Source organism: Blennius ocellaris (genome assembly GCF_963422515.1).
Source record: "Blennius ocellaris genome assembly, chromosome: 3".
Lineage (NCBI taxonomy): Eukaryota > Metazoa > Chordata > Actinopteri > Blenniiformes > Blenniidae > Blennius > Blennius ocellaris.
In genome coordinates this window covers 25,727,609-25,740,090 of record NC_137652.1, presented here as the reverse complement: position 1 = coordinate 25,740,090, position 12,482 = coordinate 25,727,609, and the positions used below count along the sequence as shown (strand labels likewise).

The 12,482-nt window shown below is 42.9% G+C and overlaps 1 protein-coding gene across 1 annotated transcript; it reads right to left on the bottom strand.

Moving 5' to 3' along the window:
- Positions 1-799: 799 nt before the first annotated feature.
- notum2 (notum pectinacetylesterase 2) lies at positions 800-6,650 on the bottom strand (the record flags this gene model as incomplete). Its single annotated transcript, XM_080494356.1, has 11 exons — positions 800-1,103; positions 2,002-2,049; positions 2,145-2,292; positions 3,129-3,229; positions 3,713-3,901; positions 4,300-4,402; positions 4,505-4,617; positions 5,666-5,726; positions 5,837-5,932; positions 6,402-6,454; positions 6,592-6,650. 11 exons carry the CDS (start codon positions 6,648-6,650, stop codon positions 800-802), a joined length of 1,275 nt encoding a protein of 424 aa, XP_080350482.1.
- Between the last annotated feature and the right edge of the window lie 5,832 nt (positions 6,651-12,482).

Sequence of the window (12,482 nt, the reverse complement as noted above, 5' to 3'; positions counted from 1 at the left end):
GACAATAAAGAAGACCTGCAATATACTGAATTAAGCCAACATATGTTACTGGAGATATAATATTACTAGAAAAAACTACTTCACTCTATTACTGTGCATTAAAAATACCAAACATGTGTTAGCAAGACCAATTTCTTCAAAGATTGTTCATTACAAATGAGAGCTATTTTTCTAAACGGCACCACCAGTCCCACATTTGTCTTGCATGCATAAAAAGAATTGAGATTTTTTTCCTTGTATTCCGTGTTTAAGTTAAGTTAACGATCTTTGGATATATTTGTGGAAAGCCTTTTGCTGAACTTATTTTCTAACATTCAAAATATGGTACATCATCCTCAATGCTTATGGTTTCTCATATTTAAAGTCTTTATGAAATCTTCATGCACTTACCAATAAAGTTTATTCAAATAACACAACTGCTCAAACCCTGTGGTCTGCAAATGTATACTTTTCTTGTTCGACGTGTGTTCGTCTAGTGTTATATGTTCCTGACAGTGATGAGGATGTGAGAATGCGTGTTGTACGACCGTTCTTCTGCAGTACCTGAGACCTAAATCTGTTTCTTCTGGTGTCCAGGAGAGGGAGCAGTGAAGCCAGACTCAAACCCAGAGGCAGTGACATACCCACCGGCCAAGTCACAGATTTACCAGACATGTGGAGCGTAATTGGAATGAGCAGCACGAAACACAGTAACACACAGATTTAAAGAGTATTTCTATGGTTACAATATATTTTCCCCAACACATTTCCTCTCATCTATCAAACCTTTGCCCACCTCGAACCCTCTCCAGCTTTGCTCTTAGCCACCGCTGCTGACCATGCTGGCCAGAGAATCGCCGTCTCCCTGGGGGTCCAGGCCCAGCCTCTGGAGGTCAAGGCCCATGGCGGCCAGCATCTGGAGCAGAGTAAGCTCCTGCTGGGTGGCCTGGTCCACCAGCGCAGGGCAGGTGGGGTTGCACTGGGGCCACTGGCAGGTGTCCACCAGGTGGAAAGGACAGCCTTTCGCGGGGGTCCTGTTGTTGCGCGTTGCCTCCAGATTCCTGTCCCAGCAGTGCAGGGCCCGCGGCAGAGAGGTGCCTTTCACCTGGAAGCTGATCCAGTTACTGCGAGAACAATATTGTGAAGAAGTGAACAATTAAGAATAAAGGAAAAGGAAAGGTTTTTGTAGAAAACAAAATCAAGGAGGAAAGAACCATGGCGGTAAAATAACAGGGTTATTAAAAGTGAACCAGGAGCTCGTGACGTCACCACAAGAGTTGAAATTGGGCATTAATTCAAACAATTTCGAGGATTTTCTGATATTTTTACATTTTAAGATGTTGTTAACAGCTGTTAGGAGTCATAGGAAATAAAATGAAAATAATAATAAAACCATACCTCTTTAAATACATAAACATCACACTTCGATGTGGGTGTACAATGGGTAGACAATGCAATGTAAGTAGAAATTATGAAGACCTTGACTGGAATTCTTCCATAAAAGTCACTGCTGTTTCTAATCCTTTTACTCAACGAAGCAGCCCATGATGCCTCCTCCACCGTGCTTCACAGTGGGGGTGACATTCTCTTGCTGGTTTGTTGTGTTTTTACATCACACAGCATGTTGTTCTTTGCTTTGCAATGCAAAACCAGACAACCTTCACTACATTTGTGAGGTAAAAGGTTAAAACAACCATCATGCTTGTCAGTCATAAAAATTATCTGACAAACACTTGTACAACTACTGTATCATAATGTTGATTCCTGCAACTATTTGTACATTATTAAAACATAACTAAGCCATTCAGTTTGCCTATGTATTTAAAAAATTGGCTTCGCAGAGCAAAAATGTTCTCCATCACTGTGGTGCAGCAGAAGAACGTTCAAGAGTTACCCAGAGATCAGAGAAAGTGCAATATGAACACGCAAACAGAAAGGGCAACATGAGCTCAGTAGATAGAAACAACTCCAGGAGGAAATGAGATGGTATCAACGCCACAAGAGTCAAACATCTGCTTTTACCTTCTGGTAATTGCTGTGTGTGAGAGGCAGGAAGGAGCAAACACAGCCCTGAAACACACAATGTAGTAGTCTCTACTTTAGTTTGTGGGAATAATGAGAAATCCCATTACGCTGCTCCTGTACTTAAGATTTTGCGGACTTACGTGACGTCTCTCAGGGAGTTTTTAAGCTCCACGCCCAGGTTCTGTATGTACTGCCACTGCTCTTCAGAAAGGCTCTGTCCTCCCATGTAGATGTTTTCCACCCTCAGCTGCTCCTCATCAAACAGCCACTGCACAATAAACAACGGTGCTGCAGGAAGAGCAGCCAGTTAAAGAAGCTCTAATCACAATCTTCTATTCGTGGTATCAATCAAGGGAACAAGGATTTTAAAAGCGGCTAAAACGCTTTCATGATATCATCAGTATTTGAAAGGGACAAAAATAGAGTTAAAAGAAATGTGGCATATTGGATTTACATTCATCCGGTGCCCTGAAACGCAAGTTCAAATCAATATAAATGTTGCTCTGTGTCTGGTGGGTGTGTAAACTGTGCGTTAATACATTTAGCAGGGTGATAATATGTCAGATTGCCTCGAGGGACACAAAATCACTTTGGAGAAGAATCAGAGGGAGATTCTGTGACTTTACATACACTCCCTGTGGTATAAAAATGGCAATCATGACCTATGAACGACGTAATCTTCAGTAGTAGGGTTCTGAATTCTGACTGATTGACAATAACGTGATGCCCACGACAAAGATAAGTAAAAAATTTTGTTGCTAATTTAATTTTTCTAGTTTAATGCTACAGTTACAAATGATTTACATTCAAAATTTTGTTGATATTTGGTCAACAGGCTTTTTGTCTTGTTTCAATATTATAGTGGAATTAGGGGCTGCAATGAGCCTGCAGGCCACCAGTGGTATATTTTTGCATTGACTAGGGTATCTTCCTCCATCCATCTTATGTAACTTATGGACATTTCTGTCATGAGACTAACTGTATATATATAGCGCTGATCTAGTATGTGCAGAATCGTAGATACTTCCAAAATAACTGGTTACCTGTTGGTTATAGTAACTGCAAAGTAGCTCCAGTACATTATTAAAGAAGTAACCAGTAAACATGGAACAGGCAGAACTCACAGGTTAAGGTAGAGTATAGTTTGTGACCAAAGAAGCACTGCCATTCCTCGCCCTTCTTATAGAGCTGCCGGCATCCATCAGGCACGACCCCATTCCACAACCTGAGGGAAGATTACAAACAAACAAAGAGGAATGTTTATGGTTTACACAGCAACACTTTGAAAACAATGTCAATGGAAAGGGTAAGAAATGCTGAAAGCAATGTCGTTTTCACGGTGGGCCGTTAGTAGGACACACTCGCTCCGAGCACCAGTGTCGTGTAAACGGACACCAAAAACATAACAGAAGTTTTTTGTTTTTTTTTTAATTGAAAACGTTCTTCTTCTCCTTCTGAGTTTAATGGCAGTTTGCATCTGTAAAGTTGTTTTATTTATTTCTTCATTGTTTCACACAACTCGTTTTGTCCATGATGACTGTTTCTATCTCTCTTTTATAAGCAGGTTTTTCGTCCCTGATGACTGGCTGCCTTCTTCTTCTTCTTCTTCACTGGGGTTTGAAGTTGCACTTCCATGTATGGACCACCATCTGCTGGCAAACATCGAAGTGCAACTTCAAAGTACTACTAGGAGAACAGTTACCCTTACCTGAGGCCTATCTTGATGGCGTCCTCAGGTGAGCAGGAAACCGTCTCGGGGCAGTTTGGCGATCTCGGCTGCTTGCTCTCCAGAAACCATCCGGAGTCCACCAGGCCTCGGACCTGAGCCTCGGAGCCGAGCTGCTCCAGCTGAGCGGCCACCCGCTCGATGTTCAGCAGGACGCCTGTCGCTCCCGCACTGCAGGGACACCCTCAAAACAATCAGTGAATAGTTCGGCTTCCAACCCTGGAATTTAATTCTGGGTATCAAAACCCCGGCTCGTGCCAGCTAATGGCAGTGAGGGAAATATTTAGCCGCTTCACATTCACAGAGCGGGGCCTGTTTTTGGACCCGCTCCCAACAACTATGTTGCTAACCTGGGAAGAATGTTCACCATCACAGGGCAAGGCCCTTTAATAAACGTTATGCCACTGATCACAGTAAACGTCTTTATTGCTGACAAGAGGATGCACCTGAAATAGAGCTTCTCTTGTTTAATGTTAGGCTTGGAGATGGTCCAGATGGTCCACAGGACTGATGCTCCTGTCCAAAACGTGAAGTCACTGTTATGGCGTGAGAGAGTAAAATAAACCCACCTTGTGCCAGACAGCATGACGACCTTAGCCTGCTTGATTCCTCTGGGGATGAGATCTTTAATGACCTCTCGGATGATCAGGGACCCCATGAAGGTATATTCAGCTAATAGAAATGACAGAAATGATCAAAGCTTACATGTCAGTGGCAGACTCACGGAAGAAATACTGGAGGATGTGATAAAAAACAACAACAAAAACAACCTACTTGCATTTGTATTTCTTTCCCTTTCTTTCTCTTTGCCTTGTCGTGGCCTTGGAGGCGGGGTCGGTGCAGGACCGGTGCCACTCCACACATCGCTGGAACAATATGGGATGAATCTGCAGAAAAGCGGGTAAAAGGCATCAAGTCAGTTTCATTTCTCCTTCAAAATGATCAATCAAGGCTACATCCGCTTTTTTTCTTTTCCCTGTAACATAGCTCTGAGATCTGTTGAACTTTTCATACCGGGTATTGTGCTGAAGCGGAATATTCTCTAAATATCATTTACAGAACTTCTGTCACACGAAGCAACTTCAGGCTGCCACGGCACTCAAGAAAAAGACGATGCAATCTGAAGACAACTTCATATTTAACCAAACAATAGCAGAATATACCCATAAGTCAGTGGAATAAATAATTTGATGTGATTGGACACCTCTACTGCCCTCCATCTGCTCAGTGCTCTTTGTTCCCACTTTCAAGGCTCCTTCAACACTCGTTTAATTCATTTTCACCTTTCCAAAGAATGGCTTTGTGAGAGTTAAGGAGCTCAAGTGGTAAAAGTACTTAAAACTGCTCTAGTCAAAGAATTGTACTCTTGTTATCTTAATTTGACCCGTTTATGTCGAGGCTACGCGAAAGAGGAGGAGCTGCTTTCATTGAGCCAAATGTTAATCATCTTGGGAAGTTCGAAAAAAAGAAAATAAGAACTCAAAGCCGAAGGTAAAGCGAAGAGGACGTGTACACTTAGACCTAACATGTCCTTGATGTCACTTTGAGGATACTTCAGGATGTGTTTACAATGTGAAACCTGTCTGCCATGAGAACTATCAATTAGCATTAGCCTCAAAGCTATGTTGTCAGGGTGAGATTGTGAAAACATGCATAATGCAACAGCTTCAGCTTTTAGGACATTTCACTGTATTTTGCACCAGAAATATTCCCTAAAATTGTTTTTTTGTTTAGATTTTCACTAAGAATTGTTTGGTTTATGTGAAAATATAGAAATTTTTATCATGTATACACCACAACAAAGAGAACCTTTAAATTTTAGGGTAATTGTGGTACTGTGTTTCTGCTCAAGATGAAATTGGCCTGTTTATGGCTCCTGAAACTAAAATGTGTTTGACACCACTGCTCTACGCACTCAATGATGGATGCACTTACACAATGTTGGTGTTATGCCAATGTGGGTTTTCCTCTGCTTGGGAAGACAATATTCCACTTCCTGCAGATCAAACAATCACTGATTAGACATGCGTATGCTTCCCCTCTGAAGAAAATAACATTATGGACACGTGTATGACAGGCTTTCTCAAACATAGCCGGCTGAGTTACCTCTTTTAGTTTGGGGCCACCCCAATGAGCTCATTAGTCGGGGGATATTTTGGTACCTGGAATCGCAGGTCTCTTTGCTGTGGCAGCACCAGCCACCTAAAAATAATAGAGCCTAAGATTAGATACTCACACCAGAGAGGGACACCCTCATTAGCTCATCACGGAGGCCTGTGAAGAATGGAGAGGGGTAATGCATGCACCTGGTTCACTAACAAGTCCAGATCTTCAGCCAACCTTGGAGAAAGGAGTTAATTATTACTTTAATTTACAAACTGTCTCAGGCTGATTATCTTGTTGGAACATTAATGGCAATCCTGACGAGTCAGACAGGTAACATGTAAGATGAAAAACACGTGATCAATGCTGGGTTCAAGCTAAAAGACAAGCCACATAAATTACTTGTGTTGTGGGTCTATCGAAGAGGCAAGCAGCGTCCAAAAAAGGAGAAAAAAATGGAAGATGACAAGACAAGTTGACATCCCCATCAAAATTCCACCGGGGCGTCACGCCAAAACAATCTGACCTTTGGGGACCAAATTAAGCAGTTGGGTTTTTAAATACTCACCTTCCAGAAATAACAGCCACCGGCGGCTCCCTCTGAACTCCTTTAGGTAAAACCTGTCAAACCACAAATAAACCGCAAGGAAATGATGGTGAGGATAAAGCAGCTGTGCGTCCAACAGATGTTCAGTGAAGTCGCCGGAACGACTGTGGAAAGCAGCAAGACGAAAGAAAGGAGTGTGGAAAAATCGTACCCAGCTGCTGTTCCATCATTACACGTAACTTGGCTGTTGGTGAGGAAGTGGAGCCTCATCCCATCAGTTGGTTGTCCAGATGATTGAGGTCCTGCGGCGTCCTGTCCTGAGGCTGCAGCAGAGCCTCCAGCTCCTCTTGTGCCTCCTGAGCCACCAGCTCCTCCAGCGCCTCTTGTGTTTCCGGACCCACCACTTCCCCCAGAAGCTCTTGAGCTTCCAGTACCTCCAGTGCCACCTCTGGAGCTCCCAGTACTCCCAGGAGTAGCATTTCCTGCAGGCGCAGACTGGCCAGTTCCCACCCCTTGGTTTCCACCAGACTTCTTCGCAGATCTTCCACTTGTTTTAGCATTACGGTTGTTCTGGCACCAGATCCCCCCAAGCAGTAGCAACAAGACAATGTGGCTGAGTATCTTCATATCTGAAGCTATGGAGGGTAAAAAAAGAGACATGCAAAGTAAGAGGCTGATTCGGCATGCAAGGTCAGATTCTTCTTCACCTTCAGGTGAACAAATTTACCTTTCAAGAAGAATTAGCTTGAAAGATTCTGTGTCGGGTTGAATCGACAGGCGGTGCAGCTGTGGAGAGAGCGAGAGACCTCAGTCATCAGGTGTGTGGCAGCGGATGCCAGTCAACAGAGGTGACGAAGCCTTGACCAGGTTTTGATGAGGACTGCAAATCAGCGAGGAGCTTTATAGTGCCACCATATGGATCAGATTTCTTCCCGTTTTCTCTCGGAGACAAACCGCTGACGACACGCCATGAGGGGAGGTACCGGAGGGCCCGCGGCGAGGAGAAAAGATAACACGCATCTCTTCTGCATATTTGAAGTCTTCGCACACACCCACCGCCAAACACTTTCCCAGCTGATCCCCATCCCCTGTCTCCTCCCTCCCTCCCACCAGTTTTTTTTTCTGATTTAAACGTCTACATGGTCAGCATAACTGCATAGCCGCTTTGTGTGGTATGTGACCCAGAGGTCAATGGAGCACAAACCTCAAACACTTTCTGACACGGGAATGAGTAGTACCGTAAGGTTCCCACGTGCTCAACCATTTCGTGGACGCTCTCAGAGCACAGCTGGTGGACACGCTTGGTCGGTTGTAGCACCATGTGCTTTCTTAAAATTTCCTAAACAGGTTTGAATGAAAATCTAATTTGAATGATCATTTTGCCATAAACCTATTTATTATTAAATATATTCCACTAAAGGTTTCCCACTAAACGGTATTCTTTCATGATTACAGACCCGACAGAAACTTAAATCCCAACATTTGAATAATAGAATACTTGGAATGAGTTAGAAAAAAAGTAGTTGCAAACAAGTCTGTGCTTTTAGGTTGAAATACAGTCATATAAATAAGATGTGATGAATTAACTCGTATTAAAATGAAGTTAAATGAAGATTGCAGCATTACAATGAATGTAACTGTTACCGATCATGAGCAACTATGAAGCCAATCTATAATTTGATTCTTTGAGATGTTGGTAAAATCTATGTCTGATTATCAACGCATTTTGCAGATGTTACGCTTTAATTCGATGCCATAGATTTTCTCTCCAACGAGCATCAGAGAAATTACAGATTTTTCTATAACTCAAGCTGATGCAGTGAACACAGCATATTCATTATGAAGATCTAATAGATATGCTGCTATCCTCAATGTCTTAGATCTCCAATCTCCTCCTCAGCTGAAGATTAAAAAAAAAAAAAATGTCAATATTCAAACCACAGTTAATTCACAAGACAAAGGGATTAGAAAGTTGAAGCATCTTTGCGCTGAAATAAGACCTATCTTGCGCAGTGTTGGGAAGGTGTCGTTACCCACACCCTCTGCAGACTCCTGGATGGCAGGTTGGATTTGTTTGCCTTTGGTGCTGAAAGTGACGGAGTATTTGAACCCGATCTGTGGCTGTCCCCCCTGGGATGGCTGCAGGGTGACGTACCACCGATCACCGAAGGATCACAAGCCTCAGAGCGCTAAAATTCTCATCAATGAAATGCACACCATCCCAAAGTGTCAATCACTGCAAATAATGATCGCTCCGAAGGCCAGAGGCCGCAGCAGGGTTCACGGACCTGCAGGGTGGAGGCGGATCGCACAGAAAGTTCAGCACGGGAGACAAATCCATGCAATATGACAAAGTCAAGGTCATTTATCTGGGCAGATAGATGCAAAAAGACTCAAAATATACTCAGAACAAAGGTTTAAAAACATAAAAACTAATTAATTAGTTTAAAGATACATTGGATTACGAGTTGTTGTGAGCATGACAGAGGGTTTTCTATCTCGTTTGTCAAAATACAGCCAAAACATAAAATGTCTCCAATAACCACCAAAACCCCCTCCCCCAAAAAACAAGCTCTAGAACAAGGCAGACAGATTTTTTCTTTAAGGTTTCTCTTGTTACTATGGCAGGCAAAATGGTATTTTGTCTCTATTTGAAACATCTCGTGATACTTCATCTACTTTCAACTGTGGCCAGAAAGAAAACAAAGCCACAGAAAAATATGTCTAAGATCGTATGCACCTCCGCACAATAAAATAGTAGCCTAAGGCCTATACTGAATTTGATCTACCGAGCTGAACAATTCTTCATTCCTTCAGTCGTCTTGAAGCGTGCACACCACCATCTGTCTTCCCAGAAATCAATGCAACAATCTGTTTAACAGATACCTCAAATAGCTGAAAATGAAAGAAGTTGCTGTAAATCTATCAGTGTTTTGCCAGAATGTCACGAACGGAGAAATGGCACTGCTGCTATTTTATTTTTTTATTTGATATTGAGCTGGACAGGATAATGTGTTTTTTTTTTAGGGCAAGCGTTCAGATCAATCGATTAAAGTAAATTTGTTTTGGAGACCTGCAGTAATTCAGCTCCAGGGACATTGTCCCCTGCGGCTTCCACAATAGACTAAACGCACCCATTTGAAAGTGAGGCCCGCCACACTCCTACAGTTTATTACATGTGTGTCTTTACCTTTGAAAAATAAACATTTAGCTTGGCCCATGAGGGGCTCATGAGATATGTTGAACTTCACCCTGACGGGGGCAAAAGCTTGACCCTGTGTGCAGCACAGGAGGCATTCTTCCTCCCCTTGTGTTGTTATTTTTCACAGCCAGCCTCCAAGGTCAGGACACCTAAAGCCCGGGTGGTCCGGGCACTTTATGTCTGCTGAGCATGTGTGTCATCACCAACCTCAAGAGCTGAGAGCGAGCTGGAATATCTGTCGGCTGATAGCTTCAAAGAACAACGAGCCGGGGTGAACTCAGTTGCGCTCAATTATTACGTCTACAAAAAGGTAAAAAGTCGAGAACGCAACAAAGCAATTCAATCCAGATAAAGCAACCGACTACAATAATCAAAACATCGACCTCCCCGCAAGATTGGGAAGAAGTGATTTTATCAAACAGTGATCCATAACACAATCACACACCTCGCATCTCCCGCCGCCATGTCGCGTGTAATCTGACAATTTGTTAGAGCATCACTTTGAATCTGTGTTGTCAGCAGCAGTGGAGGGCATAGCTGGGGAAAGAGGGTCGTGATTAATGGAAGATAAGAGCGGCATCTGTACGAGCCACATGAAAACAAGCCTCGGGTAAGAAATGTGAAACACGGCCGGCGTAAGAGTGCCAGAGCTCTCCATTTAATCAGTGAGGACGACAGACGGGGTCTTAACGGGATCGGTGTAAAGTGCTGGGCCACGGCAGGAGGCCAGCAGGTGGAGCAGGCAAAACTATCTCTAAAACCAGGTGTTAAAAGGCCTTGCGTGGTAACCTTCTGCAAACTGCCAATGCTTCACGGTGATGGATAGAGGAGGGGTCGGTGGCAGCGATACAAGGTGTTAGATTTAGGAGGGGCGGGCGGCTGGGTAATGTAACAGACAGAAACTTGTAGATGCCAAATGAACAAGTGTGCTCAACTCATCCTGTAAAACTCTCCACAACTCTCTTTATTCCCCACTTTTTATCGCGAAAAACATGCACAATGTTGTGTCTGAATGCTGCACAGTTGGGAATGCAAAAGACAAACAGTACGATGATCTGATGCACTTTATTGTCCCCTTGATGAAATTCACTCTGGTTATCTACAGCTGCACTAGTATCCCATGTACACAATGGAAAAAGTATCCCAATTACTCATTTATGGGCAAGGACAAACACAAACCTTAAAATATAAAGCACATCAGAGGACCAAATAAACACTTTCATTTCCTTTGGCTTTCCAACAAACTACAGTATACTCTAAATAAACAGTTTTCTCTTTGATTATCAAATAATCACACCGCGACGACACTTCTTAATGTCTTATCAGAGTGTCTACGTCACAGATTCCATGTGGGATCGGCAGGAATCAGCGCACAACCTTTACTGGTGTCCCACGGCCAGAGCAGGGCGGCTGGCTTTGACCGGGGGGGCGAACATACTGTGCCAGGGACTACAGCCTGAAGCATCTTTGGGGCTCATGACACAGTGGAGCAGCAACGTGGCCTTGGGAGTCATGCTGGATGAACCACCGGGCCTGTCAGTGCATTGATGGATACCAGTGGAGGGGGTCACGCCACGCTCGCCTACAGTACTCAACAACAGGTCCGTCACATAAGTCCCAACACCTGATGCTCCAACGATCACACTGCCGGAGACAATCTGATTGATATGACCAGATACACACCGCCTTCACCTTGATAGATAGATAGATAGATAGATAGATAGATAGATAGATAGATAGATAGATAGATAGATAGATAGATAGATAGATAGATAGATAGATAGATAGATAGATAGATAGATAGATAGATAGATTGATAGATAGATAGATAGATAGATAGATAGATAGATAGATAGATAGATAGATAGATAGATAGATAGATAGATACTGTTTAGACAGAAATGGACTGGGCTTGTTATTGTTTTTGTCCATCTACTGAGCATGTGCAGTAGAAATGTTTTTGCCATCTACGCGGAACCTGAGCATTTCCGTAAAGTTGCGTTTCTGCCTCTTTACATTATCCTGGAGCATTTTTCTGTTTGTTTTTTTCCCCAAAAAAGTTGTGTTTTCAGTTGTTCCAAGCACCACTGTTGCCTAGATCCCAAAACACAATGAAAGTTTTGTGTTTTCATTTGAAAACATCATGTAATTTGGTTTTAATGTTTTAGATAGCAAGATGACAAGATACCTCTGTAATTAGATTGAGGGATAAATACCTTCATGCCTCAATACAGCACAAAGCTCAATTGACAGATTGATAGTTAGATGATCAATTGATTAATGGACAGACGGACAAACTGATACACAACAGGTAGGCCTGTATAGGTAACCGAATGATATGATAAATAGAATGAGATGTATTAATAGAGGATAGATAACGAGCAGATAGATATGATAGATTGTTAATACTCCTTGTCAGTTACTTTCCAACTGTGCATGTGAAGAAAACAGACAAGTTTTTCTTTATAAAATTCTAAATGTGTCCATGCTAAACAGATTAACCTTCCTGGAAGACTGACCTTGGTGTGTGTGTGTGTTTCTTCCCGTGTGTGTTCATTGCATGGCACTGCATGGCAAGCCGTAAATCAGAGATTCCTGCTGAAGTGATGTCAGCTCTTTGCATCTTGTGTTGTCGCTTCGCACTATGAAGACATGTGGACACGTGGGCACTCTTTCAGGCCACACACCCTTCAGTCACCCAAGAGATTTATCTGACTTTTAGACAGTCAGGTGCATGAATACATGCACATATGCACTTTGGACACGACGTGTGTTTGTCAGCATAAACACATATTTACGCATGACTCATTAGCATTATTATCAATGGATAAAACATCTAGCTTGATATTAACCCGGATTCGTATCACTCGTGCAGAGGAGCTATCTAAAACACACTGTGA